This window comes from Crinia signifera, chromosome 2 (assembly GCF_055691185.1).
Source record: "Crinia signifera chromosome 2, ASM5569118v1, whole genome shotgun sequence".
Taxonomy (NCBI): Eukaryota; Metazoa; Chordata; class Amphibia; order Anura; family Myobatrachidae; genus Crinia; species Crinia signifera.
The window spans coordinates 310,566,183-310,580,588 of NC_139218.1; the positions used below are offsets into that span (position 1 = coordinate 310,566,183).

The 14,406-nt window shown below is 40.4% G+C and overlaps 1 protein-coding gene across 5 annotated transcripts in view; it reads left to right on the forward strand.

The window, feature by feature from the left end:
* Positions 1-14,406, forward strand: part of DGKH (diacylglycerol kinase eta) — a 248,423-nt gene that overhangs the window by 198,664 nt on the left and 35,353 nt on the right. For 4 of the 5 annotated variants that reach the window (XM_083168927.1, XM_083168928.1, XM_083168925.1 and 1 more), the window contains 5 exons: positions 5,150-5,284; positions 7,738-7,855; positions 9,635-9,745; positions 10,631-10,727; positions 11,478-11,585. In XM_083168927.1, the coding sequence (XP_083025053.1) occupies positions 5,150-5,284; positions 7,738-7,855; positions 9,635-9,745; positions 10,631-10,727; positions 11,478-11,585 (569 nt within the window). The remainder of the gene's footprint in view (positions 1-5,149; positions 5,285-7,737; positions 7,856-9,634; positions 9,746-10,630; positions 10,728-11,477; positions 11,586-14,406) is intronic. The other variant, XM_083168926.1, reaches the window with a different exon arrangement.

Genomic DNA, 14,406 nt, shown 5'->3' on the forward strand with positions numbered 1-14,406 from the left:
CTAATGGTTAACATATAATAGGCAGAAGTGAGCGAAGTGGTACACTAATTAGGGGTGCATGTGCTACAAGATAAAAATTGACACCCCAAGAGCCTAAAAAAAACAACCTCATGTTGACCTTTTGTGCATCAAGCTTTTTCTGTGTCTACCATTTTGGGTTGACTTAGACACTGTCGCCCTTTTCACTGTTGAACCACATCCATACTCATGCTATAGGCATTATTTGCTATATCTTTCTTGCAACCCATTTGTATTCTAAAAATGTCCGATCTGTAATGATTAATAATGACCATTAGTAATTTAAATGGGAATTTGTGATTAATTGCCTCTATTTCAGTTGTCTGACTGAAAATAAATTGTGCAATTGTTCGTTACCTCATTATAAATATCCTGTGGTCTCTCAGGTAGACTATTTTTTCTTTTCTTTTTTTTTGCCCATATTAAAGAACGGTTTGATCAGATCCAGGCTGACAACAGTGGGTCACTCTGTAGGGGGTCCTGAGAATGCACAAACATCCCTTGTGGTGATTGACATGTTGCTACAACTGTATTCATCATGGGTCACTGCCTGCCCGCTTCCTGCCATCCATACAGTGACAGGACTGCAGTTATCACACTGCAGAGTCCTATGACAGGCTCTGGAGGGGAAGAGGGAGGGGGGGGGGCTGTCTAGTAGCTGCTGTGTGTTTCATGTCGTCCTCCGTAAGACTTTCCTATTCTCACTCCCCTACTGTACTGTATGGTGAGGAGTTAGAACAGAATGACATAGAAGTAATCACTGAGTGACAGACCTTACTCCCGCTCTGCTTAATCTGTTAAGTCTCTTCAAGTTCTAGTTCTAGTTTGCAGACAATGGCGGGAGTCGCTTTGAACGTTCTAGTCTGACATTAATAATACTTTGCTGTAATTTACAAGGATATTAGAACTGTGAGAAGTTTCTGACCATAAAGGCAAAATGGCGCATAATGGTGTCATGCTGATGTCTAATATCAATAATCTACAGCAGGTGAGGGATCCGGGTGACAGGTCTACAGTGTTTAGGTCAATAGGTTTACACCATAAGGTCGACATGTACTAGTTTGACATTGACAAAAGGTTGATACGCACTAGGTCAACGTTGATAAAACATCAACAGTTTTTCACAATTTTTTCATTTTGTTTTATTGCTTTTTCATACTTTACCATTCCCAATCAGTGTTTACAGGGATGTTAAAGTCACTCACTGAAGTGAGAGAAGCACTACACTAATTTGTGGTCATGTCGACAGGTGTCAACACTGAAGCAAAAATGTAGTAACACCTTCATATTGACCTTTTGCTTGTGTCAACCAAGTGCATGTTGACTTTTTGATGTCGACTTATTCATTATTGACCTGGACACTGTAGACTTATCAATCCACACCAGCAGGTGAGGGGGTGTTCATAATAATAGGTAACCTTTCCCAGTAACCCCTAAAGTAAGTACATTAAAATGCTGGTGTTATAAGAACTCAGCCTTAATAGAGATGAGCCTAGGCCACATCCTACAATAGAATCCTAAGGACCTACAGTATGTGTAATCTGAGATGTGCAGTGTAATGTGGATGCTGGCACAATCATACAATGAGACCAGAGTTGTACTGTATCTGAAACACCAAAACATTGTGCAGTGAGTGCATGTGATGGCCAAATGTTCACTCAGACAATATACAGGTAGCAAACAATGTGCTGAGCTGAGCGCATGGTGTTTGCAGTCCGGGACAGATGCAGGCTGTTGTGAGTGGCAGCTGGAGGAGAGGAGCGGAGCACAGATCAGGTGATGAGGCTTAGTGCCCCATATGCTTATGTTGGTAACAGCCTTCGCCCACCTAAGTTTCTGCACGTTCTGTACATTTGTTTGCCATTGCATAAATGTGTGTATATGGTGATTGTGGCAGTATAGCTGCTTTGTTGTTATATATACACATTGCATCTTCTAATTAGTGTACTCTCCCATAATCAGGGTTTGTTATGTGCTTCAGCTAGTTGGAGAATAATTTGCTAGAATAAAATTGGTGCAAACCCAAAAAGAGATGGAGAGAGAATGGGATAGGGCAGTTGTGAGCAATAAGCAGCCGTGCCATGCTTTCGCTATTTGGCCATGCTAACACTGTTGCAAACCATGCTGGGTTGTGTGGTTCTACAAAAGCTGGAAAGTCATTTATTTTCCACCGCTGGGATGGGGGAACATTTGGGTAGACAGATAGGAGGGGAGTTTTTCAGAGGGGGGTAAGAGAAGAAACCCTAATACTGGCACAAAGCTTTTAATGCCTATACAGATTCCTTGTTTATTGTATTGTGCATATACTATTGCATGAATAGATTCCAGATGGTTATTATTTAATTAATTATTCCATAAAAGTTTTGTCATTTGAGCTTTTCTACGGTTGACAAGATTCTAATGATTTTTGTTTTTAAAAAACTAGACCGGCTGATGTCAGTACATGTTATTGATGGCGACTGTCTAATAGTGTATATGGAGAATGCACTTTGGTAATGGTGGTGGGGCGACCCATACCAGTATCAGTCTGTGATAAGAGTCCTATGTTTCAGGATGTCCTGTAAGACATCATTTGTAGATAAGAACAGTACAAGCCTCAAATCTTCCATTACAAGTAAAAGCATTCATCTGAGCTTCTGTAACCTATTTCTGTGAAATAATTTGCTTTCATCTTTTCCCCCTGTGATGGTAACACGCAGTCCCAATGCAGCTGACCCTATTTGTGTTAGCACCACTAGAAAGATGTTAGGAGTTTGAGTTTATTCCCATATATTTGAGCTGGGAGCTGTATGAAGCACTAAGTGTCTGTGTATACAGAATTGCTGCCAGTGTAAGCTGGTGTTCCAGGAGGAATAATGAAATATGAATTCAGGTACCTGCAACAAGACATCACATTCAGTCATTAGGACTCTGGCTTTTATCAGAGCATGAACAGCGAAAGGTTATTTTTAATGTATCTTGGCCCCAGGAGCCCCATCTGTCATAATAAAGAGCAGCTGTTATACAGAGTCCGCTTGCTTTGTCACGGAGTACAGATGAGGCAAAAGATGGCACCGCCAGATCATTGCCGTATAAAGGTTACTATGCCAGTGAGTGATGGCTCTCTGTGCTGCCTTCATTCTCTTTCATTCAGTTAACAAACATTAAAAATGTCTATAACTATTATTTGTTCTGTATACACTCCCCCCCCCCCCCTTCCTTGTTTCAGTGAAGTACAAAAGATCTGATTTGAAGGCAATGGATTTATTTGAAGTGAAATCCAATATCTGACAACATTTTTATGTTGTTCTGTTTCTGTCTATTTGTATGTAAAACATGTCTGTATTCTTTTGCATTTATTAATGTGAATTGAAATGGTCTTCATTGATTCCTCTTCGAATTCCATTGCAGTAGCCAAAACCTGTTGCACAAATTGTCCTGAGAAGATATGTAGAACTTTGTTTTTATCAAGATATCACTTAAAAATTAGAGATCCTGATGTTTAGCTACAAATCTGGTTATTCGGCTCTTAAGTCCTGTATAGGATAGACCCATTTGCCTCTGTGACACGGCCACATGATACATTAGTTTGGTTAGCTGAAACATGCATACAGATTGCAGTTGCCTAACAAACTGGGGTAGGGGAGCATAGAGAGAGGTCAAGGTTGTGTCCACACCACAGATAAAGGAGTGCTTCTGTGGAGATGAATCGTCCCCCTATAACAGTGGTTCCCAAACTGTATGCCGTGGCACCCTGGGGTGCCATATATTGGTAGTCCAGAATTGGTGAAATTACAGTATTTATGGTGAGTCTTAAAGGCAAATCCAGTGCTAGTGGCTTTGTATCATAAAATATGTGGACAAATAGAAGCAAATCCTGTCCCTCGAGCCTCACCACATAACTAAACCGAAGTATGACATACTGTATAAACACAATTTAGTTTTATATTTTTTTCTAATTTTAAAATAAGACCCTTTGGCCTAGGGATGCATGACAATCATTCTGATACTAGAGTGTCACAATGAAGGTAAAGTTAAGGAACCACTGCCCTAATACCTCCCTCTGCTCTATTTAGAAGGTAAAGTAATGTTTTATTTTTGGTGTTGGATAAAGATATAATTCCTTTACATCTTATAAATAAGAATGTTTGTCTGATTGCTTTAAAGTTTAAACTCTTAAAGCAAGGTTTAGACTAAGTGTCATCACGATTGGTCATCAGGGGCTGTAGGGAAAGGTGGCATGTCTTTGTGGAGGGAAGAGGCCGGGTGGGAGTGTAAAGGGACATGCGGTCATATATGTGAATAGGTGAAGTGAGTGCGGGAAGGGTAAGTGAGTGTGGGAAGCTTGAATTTGATTTGGAAGGGGAATGGGAGCCACTGTAGTCCAGTGGGAGCCAGTGTTGGAGCGGGGCGGTATATGTAGTGTTTTTGGAGAGGAATATCAATCAGCCTGGCTGCAGCATTGATGACAGATTGGAGTGGGGAGAGGCATTTGTCAGGGAGGCTAGATAGTAGGAGATTACAGTAGTCTAATCTGGACATGACCAGTGGGCAGATGAGCATCTTAGTAACATTCAGGGTGAGAAAGTGTCTGATATTGGAAATATATTTGAGCTGGAAATGGCATGAATGCGAGAGGTACTGAATGTGTAGTTTGGAGGAATCAAAGATAACTCCAAGATTGTATACTTAAGGGCTAGAGGAGATAAATGTGCCATGAACAGATAGCGAAATCATTGGATTGGAGGTTATGTTGGGGTTGGTAAGATCAGCTCCGTTTTAGACATGTTATGTTTAAGAAAGTGCCGGGCCATCTATGAGGAGATAGCAGAGAGCTGGAAATACAAGTGCAGAGAGAGGGGGAAGAGTTCATGAGAGGACGGGTAGATTTAACGTCCAATATCATCTCTATGCTGATGATGCTCAAAAGAACAAATTATCTTACCTAAAGAGAATGTATATAGAGAGTTCCAAGAAAAGAACAAATACAGGTGACTTGGCCCCATAGCGGGGAAGGACTGCGGCTTGGAATATTTACAGTTGGGATCTTTCAAGCATCTTCTGCTTATACGCTCCCGATTTACAGTACTACTTTTACAAGATGTGCAAGTGGTAGTATTGTTGTGAAACTGTCCATTTCTTTCATTAACAGTGAGAGCAGCTCCACGTTCTCCAGATAGGCGGGCAAGTCGCAGTGCTCATTCCCACACCGGATCATTCTCCAACCCCCCATTGTCATCTAGCAAGGAGAATCTCCCTGTGCTAAACACAAGAATAATCTGCCCAGGTAATGCAAGCAATGTTTAAACTTGGTGTCTTGATTGTTTTTTAATATCTACATTAATGCACCTGTCATCTTATTTGTAATGTATCGTAATCCCATAGTTGACCAAGTTTTATCACATATATGACACGAAAATATCGTCTAGCTCTGCATTATTTTCAAGATCTATTGTTTTTATTTTTTTTTACGGACCCAAAAAAACTTGGTTGGCTAACCTTTGCCTAGAGTTGGATGTTAACATTGCCTTTCAAATCTATAAAAGCAGCGAGATTCATTTTCACTGGTAACTTCCCAATAAACACAGGATATAACACACGTTCTCCTAAAACAGGACCATTAACCATTCCTATAAAAATGTAAGGGATACAAAGAATGATTGCTTCCTGACCAGCTGCAGTGTGTGTATGTATGTGTATGTATGTGTATGTATGTGTGTGTATGTGTGTATGTGTGTGTGTTTTGCTGTTTGTACGTTCTGTATGTTTGGTGTATGTTTTGATGTGTGTGTGTGTGTGTGTCAGTGTATAGGTGTGTTCTATGTATGTCTATAGAGACAAACATGTCTGTTCTCAACTTGATGCCTGCTAGTCCTCTGCATTTGAAGTAGCTATTTTCAGTATTAGAACGCATTTATATAGAGCTGATGCATTCATTGAATTTCAAATATTTATGTTTTTGGGTTGTACATAGTAAAGTACATTTCTACAGACTTTTTATCCATTAACACTTATATTGTTAGAGCCATCCTAACCTCGATTATATCCAACACTGCATGGTTTCCCCAAATTTGATATATATTTTTTGAAACAAATTATTTTAACATTGACTGGCAGACTCATGTTATAGCACACATTGTGCTGGTTTATCTGTTATGATGTGTGATTATTGCGTTACAACTGCTAAAGAAAATGTTGCTTTTATTGACCATTAGTTTGAGTAACTGGCTACCACTCCTTGTAGCTGGGCTTAGACTACTTAGGCCATAGGTCAGTAATGCTGCCCATACACGCTGCGATTCCCGGAGGTGCGATGTGTGCTTTGAGGTGCGCGCTCCCGCTGCACCTCTACGCACAGTACAAAAAGTATGTGCTACACATACTTTTTGTACTTGCTTTTCATCACATCGCATTGCATGCAATGCGATGTGATGGATGCTATTTAAGCCCAGAACGCACACCGGGATCGCAGCGTGTATGGGCAGCTTAACTGTGATCCCTAAGGGGCTCAAGCAGCACATAAAAACAGCATACTCCTCCACCAGAAGGTGCTCTTATAACACATGCACTAGGTTTACATTAAACACCTTACACACTCTGGTTGGAGAACCTTGTTTTTTTCTTTTGACTACTTACTTTAATTAATTACAGTACTTACAAATTGTCCCCAAGTAGAATCACACAAGTTATTCTTACTATGTGCAGCTTTCATTAAGATTCACTCCAGGGCTATTAACTAAAATGTTCAAAAAGAAAAATTACTTTTGATGGAGGTAGGGTGGTTGGTACTTCGTTTGAATCATACCTAAGAATGGGTTTAAAATGTCATAGTTATTGGTAATAACTTAAAAATGAATATTTTTGCTGCTACAACCTTTTTCCAACCAGTAGAATGTCCACCCAGGAGAATTACCTATAAAAAGTACAGTGTTCTAGTGCAGTTGCTATCCGGGAATAGAAGTGTTTCTGTACTAGGAACTGACAGCGCTGTTCGCACTTCTGCTACTCTTTTTTGAGACAGAATATGCAGCAACTACAGCAGTGCCAGGACAAGGTTTTACCAAGCTGCAGGTTCTTGGCAAGTTACACCCACACTTCTGAGTAGTTAAATTGAATGCTAGGTTTTTTTTTCCTTTATGGATCACATGTGGTTTATCTGTGATACAGAAACCAAAGTTTCTTTTGGCCCTTTCCACACGGGCTTGAAAGAATCGATAGACTTCGCTGCATTATTTAGGTCAGGGATGGGGAACCTTCGGCCCTCCAGATGTTAAACTACAAATCCCAGAATGCCTTGCAACAGTTTTAGCATGGTCAAATAGCAACACTGTACCAGGGCATGCTGGAATGTGTAGTTCAACAACAGCTGGAGGGACGGAGAGTCCCCATCCCTGATTTAGGTAACCAGCTGTACAAAATTGGTTGCATTAAAATGTTTATTGTCCTCTTCCTTTTTTCTGTTAAGATATAAATAGATATATCGGCATCAGTGTGACACACACTCACTTGCCCACATACCCCCAGGAATGAATGTAACATGTTGGTGACACTTTACGATCTTTGCAGCATAAATTTATTGTTTACACAGACAGAACGACCATCTCTAATCTAATATCTCTTAACAAGTGTCATTTATTTGTGTATGCCCTGCCTTGTACCCTTATACACATAATCTTTAAACCGTGCCTGTATTTTTTTCTGCTCAATTCCTAAACTATCATTTGTACTTTTTTCCAATAGGTTTGAGAGCTGGTTTGGCAGCTTCCATTGCTGGCAGCTCCATCATCAACAAAATGTTATTGGCCAATATAGATACAATTGGTGCTTCTCCTTTTATTGATCCCGATTTAGACTCTTTGTAAGTAACATCTACTGTTTGTGGCATCCATGTGTAATGCGCTAGTGCTCTATAATACTGTAAATAGGAAAGAGGACCACCTGCTTGCTGATTTGTTATTTACCACCGCTTGTTAAAGTGCAAGTACACAGAGGAAAGGAGATGTTTAGGGGGATATTCAATAACCGGCGAGCATCTCCCCTCTAGGAGATGCCCGCCGTGCCCTATTCAATGCTGTCTTCCCCGACAGCATTGAGCAGGGTATCTCGGCAGAATGAGCCCGACATCACTAGCTGTCGGGCTCGTTCTGCCGAGAACGGCCGGGAAGTGACGAGCTGCCGGCTGCAGCTCGCCTCTTTTTGGCCGCAGCTTGCAGGCCACAACTGACTGAGAACGGGACTTGGTCACGGAGGTCGAGCAAGCTCAAGTGCCGTGACCTTCACAGGGAATACCCCCCTATTCTCTATTGACATCACTGTGGGTGTCTCCTCTTTCCCACATTTCTCTGTGATGATGTTATTGAAGTAACTTAACCAATTATTTTATGATTCGTTGGGGTAGATGTTTTAAGCCTTAACAAGAGATTAAATTCAAGGGTGATAGAGAGATAAACGTCCAGCCAATCACCTGCTAACTGCTGTGTTTGAAAAAATGTCAGTAAGGAGCAGATTGGCTGGAAGTTTATCTCTCATTATTACCCTTGCGTTTATCTCTTGTTAAGGCTTAATACATCTGCCCCTCTGACTAGTAAATTGATTTGTACTAAGTAACATACCATATATACTCGAGTATAAGCCTACTTTTTCAGAACATTTTTTATGCTGAAAAAGCCCCCCTCGGCTTATACTCGAGTGAGGGTCCCACTTGATTCAATGTTTTCCCAGTTTTTTGTTGTAAAATTAGGTGCCTCGGCTTATATTCGGGTCGACTTATACTCAAGTATATACGGTAACTAAATAAGAGCATTGTACAAAATATAGAAATGAGCTTGTTTGTTTTCATGCCATAGCTCAGAGGTTGGTCTCCATTCACCACAACTACACATGTACTGTTTGCGCTAGTAAATCCAGGAGTGTCACATGAGGAGAGACGTTTCGTCACTTAGCAAGGCGTTCTTCAAAGGAAATCCTTCCCCCCCCCCCCCCAATAGGCACCTACAGTAGATATCACTGAAGTCGATGTATACTCTTCAGATGTAGTTACAGTCCATACCTACTGTATTTGTTGCTTGCAGTGTTCACATATTCCCCAGCACATTGTTAGTTTATCAATATACTGTATATATTCACTTGAGTGTTCCATCTACAAGTTAAATTCCCATGAAATTGAATTCCTGTCTAGAATTTACATGTCACAGGTATAGAGATCAGCCACTTATAAGTGAACGTGTAACTTGAATTGAGTGTTACCACCCCCTGTATATGCAAAATCACTCAAGTCATTAAAACTACAAATGCATTTACACCATAAAAGTCTACTGATCGCCAGTGATTATTAGTGTGGTAGGATTTTACTGTTGGCTGTTGCTTATATACACAACTTAGGCCTTTCCATTCAGCAATGATTTTTTTAGAACATATACAGTATCGCACACAAATCCAGTTTTATGGTTTTTTTTCCAGCATTCATTTTGTTCCGTATAGTTTTATAGCTGCACAAAATCTTTTGGTTAGAAATGTTCTATTCATTACACATTTCATGGTTAAAGCACCAATCCTATACATGTCTTACTGGATGTATGATTTCTCATTACATGTGTACATGTGCATTTAGTAACGATTCTATTTTTTACCTCAACAGAGAAGGCTATTCGGAAAAATGTGTGATGAACAACTACTTTGGTATCGGTTTGGATGCAAAAATTTCTCTAGAATTTAACAACAAACGCGAGGAACACCCGGAGAAATGCAGGTAGATGGAGTACTTCCAGCCTTGCACTCTTATTGTATCAAAACTACACATGCTGTGTACAATTTGTTTTCTAAATAAATATTAATTCTATTTGGTCAACCAATCAATACAGGAATACAATGCAGCTTGTATCACATTCATAAACCTTTCATATAGAATTATATCCCCACTGTCCATTATGCAATATATACCACCTACTGTACCTGCGCTATATAAGATGCTGTTAATACAATATATAATAAAGTGGTGAGTGTTGATCCTTTTAGTGTGGCAATAATGTATTTAGCAGCATTGCAGACATGAGGGATTGGTTTATCTTGGGTTTTGATGATATTTGTAGTTTTCATATAGCAAATTTCTCTCTAAGTAAATCCCTATGTTCCTTCCTCTAATTATTTACCCAGTGATGTAACTTGAGGATTGTGGGTGCAAAAATATTATTTGTGCCTCCCTCCTCCACCCCATTCCAAGCCAACAATATGCAACATGGCAGAGGGTGGCAGTGGCCCCATAATCTCCCACCACGCCGTAGTGGATGGTAGGGCAGGAAATACCACCTGCTGCACATGCCGGTTAAAAAAACATGAAAAACTTGTGTCGACCTTTTGACTGTTACCTTCCCATTGTCAACTTGATGCTTGTGTCAACCGAAGCCCTGTCGACATTCAGTTGCCGATCTAATGCATGTTGACCTAATGACCATATTCTGCTCTGTCTTTACCCACATTACAATGAAAGTGAGTGAGCATGCCAAACATAAACATAAGGGGACATTTGGAGTTAAAGTCATCATCAAAATGTTTTTATTGTTCTAGATTGTGCTGACCTTTTTTGTTTGCAGCATTTATTTTAAGTTTTAATGTTGCCTCTTACAATTTACCTCAGAAGCCGGACTAAAAATATGATGTGGTATGGCGTGCTCGGAACCAAAGAATTGCTGCAAAGAACTTATAAGAATTTGGAACAGAAGGTCCAGCTTGAGGTACTCCACTGTAGAATGCTTGGTGTGCTTGCACCTGTGCAGTGTGACCACTTGTATGCGTGGCCAGCGTACTTGCGGATAGAAACATAGAACATAGATACATAGATACTTCTGGTCTCCCCATTACCTGCATTTACCATTAAATATATTAATCTTTCAGGGTTTTATTGCTACAGTCAGTGTTATTTCTTCAACAGCAGTTCTACAAACTGAATTTTCCGTGTGACTTTAAATGCTAATTGTTTTTTGTTTTTTTAAAGTCAATATACGCAGTTTGTGTGTGACCTTTTAAAATGAAAAAAGTTGCATTAAAGCAAAAAAAAAAAAAATGCCTTTTTGAGTCCATTCATTACAGACCGCATAGTGATATATTCATAGGAATAATGTTTTGCATCTGCTAAGAAACCCATGGCTTCTATTGTGTAATGGGATATTGTCATTCTGTTTAAATAATTTGGCTCTATAATGTTAGTTTGCTAGTACACAAATCAAATATAAATGCGAGTCAATATATGCTTGGCTTAAAAAAAAAAAAAAAATAAGAACCAAAGAGGCTTAAAACTTGCTTGAACAAGCATTTCTAATCCCCAAATAAGCAGAATATTATTTATTCTATTTGCTACTAAGCAAGGGGTTAATTTTAGTATCCTGGGTATTTGCATTTGCAGCCTCGGCATTACATCACATACCTTCGTGTTAAACAAGGCCTGATGTTCTCTTCATTGTTCTCCATTGCTTTATTCTTTGCAGTGTGATGGACAGTACATCCCTCTTCCTAGCCTCCAGGGTATTGCGGTGTTGAACATTCCTAGCTATGCCGGTGGCACCAACTTCTGGGGTGGAACAAAAGAGGATGATGTAAGTTTAGCAGAGCAAAAGTCGTCTTTATCGGTCTTTGCCTTTAAACGGTTTATTTTCTTTCAGTGTCATGTAGAATCTACTCACAAGTTCTTTTTCTTTTAATATTTTTCTTGCTGGACCAGAATACACTGCAGATTCCAGATATTGTAGCTATTTTAGGCGTGGGAACTTTAGTTAAGCCGGTGCAGGAATCTTGTCATACAAGAAAATAATCATTTGCTGGAACCTTGTGATATGAATGGGAGATTACAGAATTCATACTGTATGTGACATATATTGTTATTTTTGACGTGTCAATTTACAATCAATGGTTGTTTTATGATTTTCCTCTTTGTTATTATACAAGAACTATATAAAAACCATAAACAGAGCAAGGGTTTGTACCAGTCGCACAGAGAAATATAGTATCGTTTTCATTCAGGTGGACCCTTGTATAGGTTATTTCGTGTGGGATTCACTTGAGTCAACCTGTAAGGGTGTGCTACCATGGGACATAAATTTTGAGCATACAGAGAAAGAGAAAGCACAGAATGTCCAGTATGGTGCACCTTTGAAAGGAATGTACGATAAAATGTAACTTTTAATAAAGGATGCTTTTAAAAGATTGCGAACATAAAAACACACTAACACACAGATAAACACAAATAGTGATTTAAAAGAGGAAGAATTCCTCATGCAGTGTGCCCCGGATTTGTAATACAAATGACAAATTGGAAATTTTTATTATAGATGTCTCCTGGTGTGTATGCACCACGGAGAACCCCACTTAAAGGTTTGCTGTTAAATTCAAGAACAGTTGTACTTCATGTGTAACCCTGAAAATGAGATCTACCATGAGATCGGGTTCACATGTATCGACTTCGTGTGTGCTGAAGGGAGATTGACTACTAAGTCCTATTATTCGTGTGATGCGAAATCCCTGTCAGCGCAACCGTTGTATCAATCACTGGTATAGATCGATTGACTTGATATTTACACAGACAATAATTCGTGAATGATTGCAACCTTTTGATAACCCTTCTTAGACAATGAGATCCACTGTGAGATCGGGTTCAGGATTTTGCGCTCAAATGGTTTTACAGAGAGGCTTTGAGACTAATACTGGAAATTACTCCCGGTGCAGGGTGTGGAGAGCGTCTCCGTTACCTGCCCTGATGGCGGTCACCGTAGCCGTGTCTCAAAGAGTCGCCTAAACTCTGTCAGTGAGGCGCATCTGAGGTATGTGCCCTTGCACGGCCTCAGAAAAATCAGAGTGCTGCTGAAGTCAGGTGACGGCCGTCACAACCTGATCAGTAAGCAGCGGGGTTCCGTCTGCGGCGGAAAACCCGTTAGGCGCAACCAAACATAATCAAAATACAATGGTAAGTGGGGAGAGGGTAGGGGGGACACACTGCGAGCGGTCGGCGCACGCTTCGCAGAGCTTCTTCAGGACCAGGTCCTGAAGAAGCTCTGCGAAGCGTGCGCCGACCGCTCGCAGTGTGTCCCCCCTACCCTCTCCCCACTTACCATTGTATTTTGATTATGTTTGGTTGCGCCTAACGGGTTTTCCGCCGCAGACGGAACCCCGCTGCTTACTGATCAGGTTGTGACGGCCGTCACCTGACTTCAGCAGCACTCTGATTTTTCTGAGGCCGTGCAAGGGCACATACCTCAGATGCGCCTCACTGACAGAGTTTAGGCGACTCTTTGAGACACGGCTACGGTGACCGCCATCAGGGCAGGTAACGGAGACGCTCTCCACACCCTGCACCGGGAGTAATTTCCAGTATTAGTCTCAAAGCCTCTCTGTAAAACCATTTGAGCGCAAAATCCTGAACCCGATCTCACAGTGGATCTCATTGTCTAAGAAGGGTTATCAAAAGGTTGCAATCATTCACGAATTATTGTCTGTGTAAATATCAAGTCAATCGATCTATACCAGTGATTGATACAACGGTTGCGCTGACAGGGATTTCGCATCACACGAATAATAGGACTTAGTAGTCAATCTCCCTTCAGCACACACGAAGTCGATACATGTGAACCCGATCTCATGGTAGATCTCATTTTCAGGGTTACACATGAAGTACAACTGTTCTTGAATTTAACAGCAAACCTTTAAGTGGGGTTCTCCGTGGTGCATACACACCAGGAGACATCTATAATAAAAATTTCCAATTTGTCATTTGTATTACAAATCCGGGGCACACTGCATGAGGAATTCTTCCTCTTTTAAATCACTATTTGTGTTTATCTGTGTGTTAGTGTGTTTTTATGTTCGCAATCTTTTAAAAGCATCCTTTATTAAAAGTTACATTTTATCGTACATTCCTTTCAAAGGTGCACCATACTGGACATTCTGTGCTTTCTCTTTCTCTGTATGCTATATAAAAACCAGTCTGATTATTGAAATAGAAAAGCAGAAATTGGGACATATTTAATTTAATATTCTTACTCGGCTTCCAATATTGTTGGTTACCACACACACATGTGAAAAGTGGCAGAATGACAGGCAGTGGAGTCACGAACATTGGAATAGCTGCTTCTGTGAACAGCAGGGTTCCTCCTAAGACAGAGGCCACAGCAAACCTCTGATAAAGAGGGCACGTGCGGAGTGTAGTGTACAACATCAACAGCACTGGCTTTGAGCAAGAAGCCTTGTTACTCATGTTTACCTTTGGTCACAGTGAGCTAATACACTACTACTTCACTAAACTTTACTAAATATAGACCTCTTAGGGTTGTATCGCTCCCTGAAGCTGAACATGGACAAAACCAAATTCATATTCCCCCTTACAGAGTTTAAACGCCTATATCAACCTAATGACCCTGTCGACCT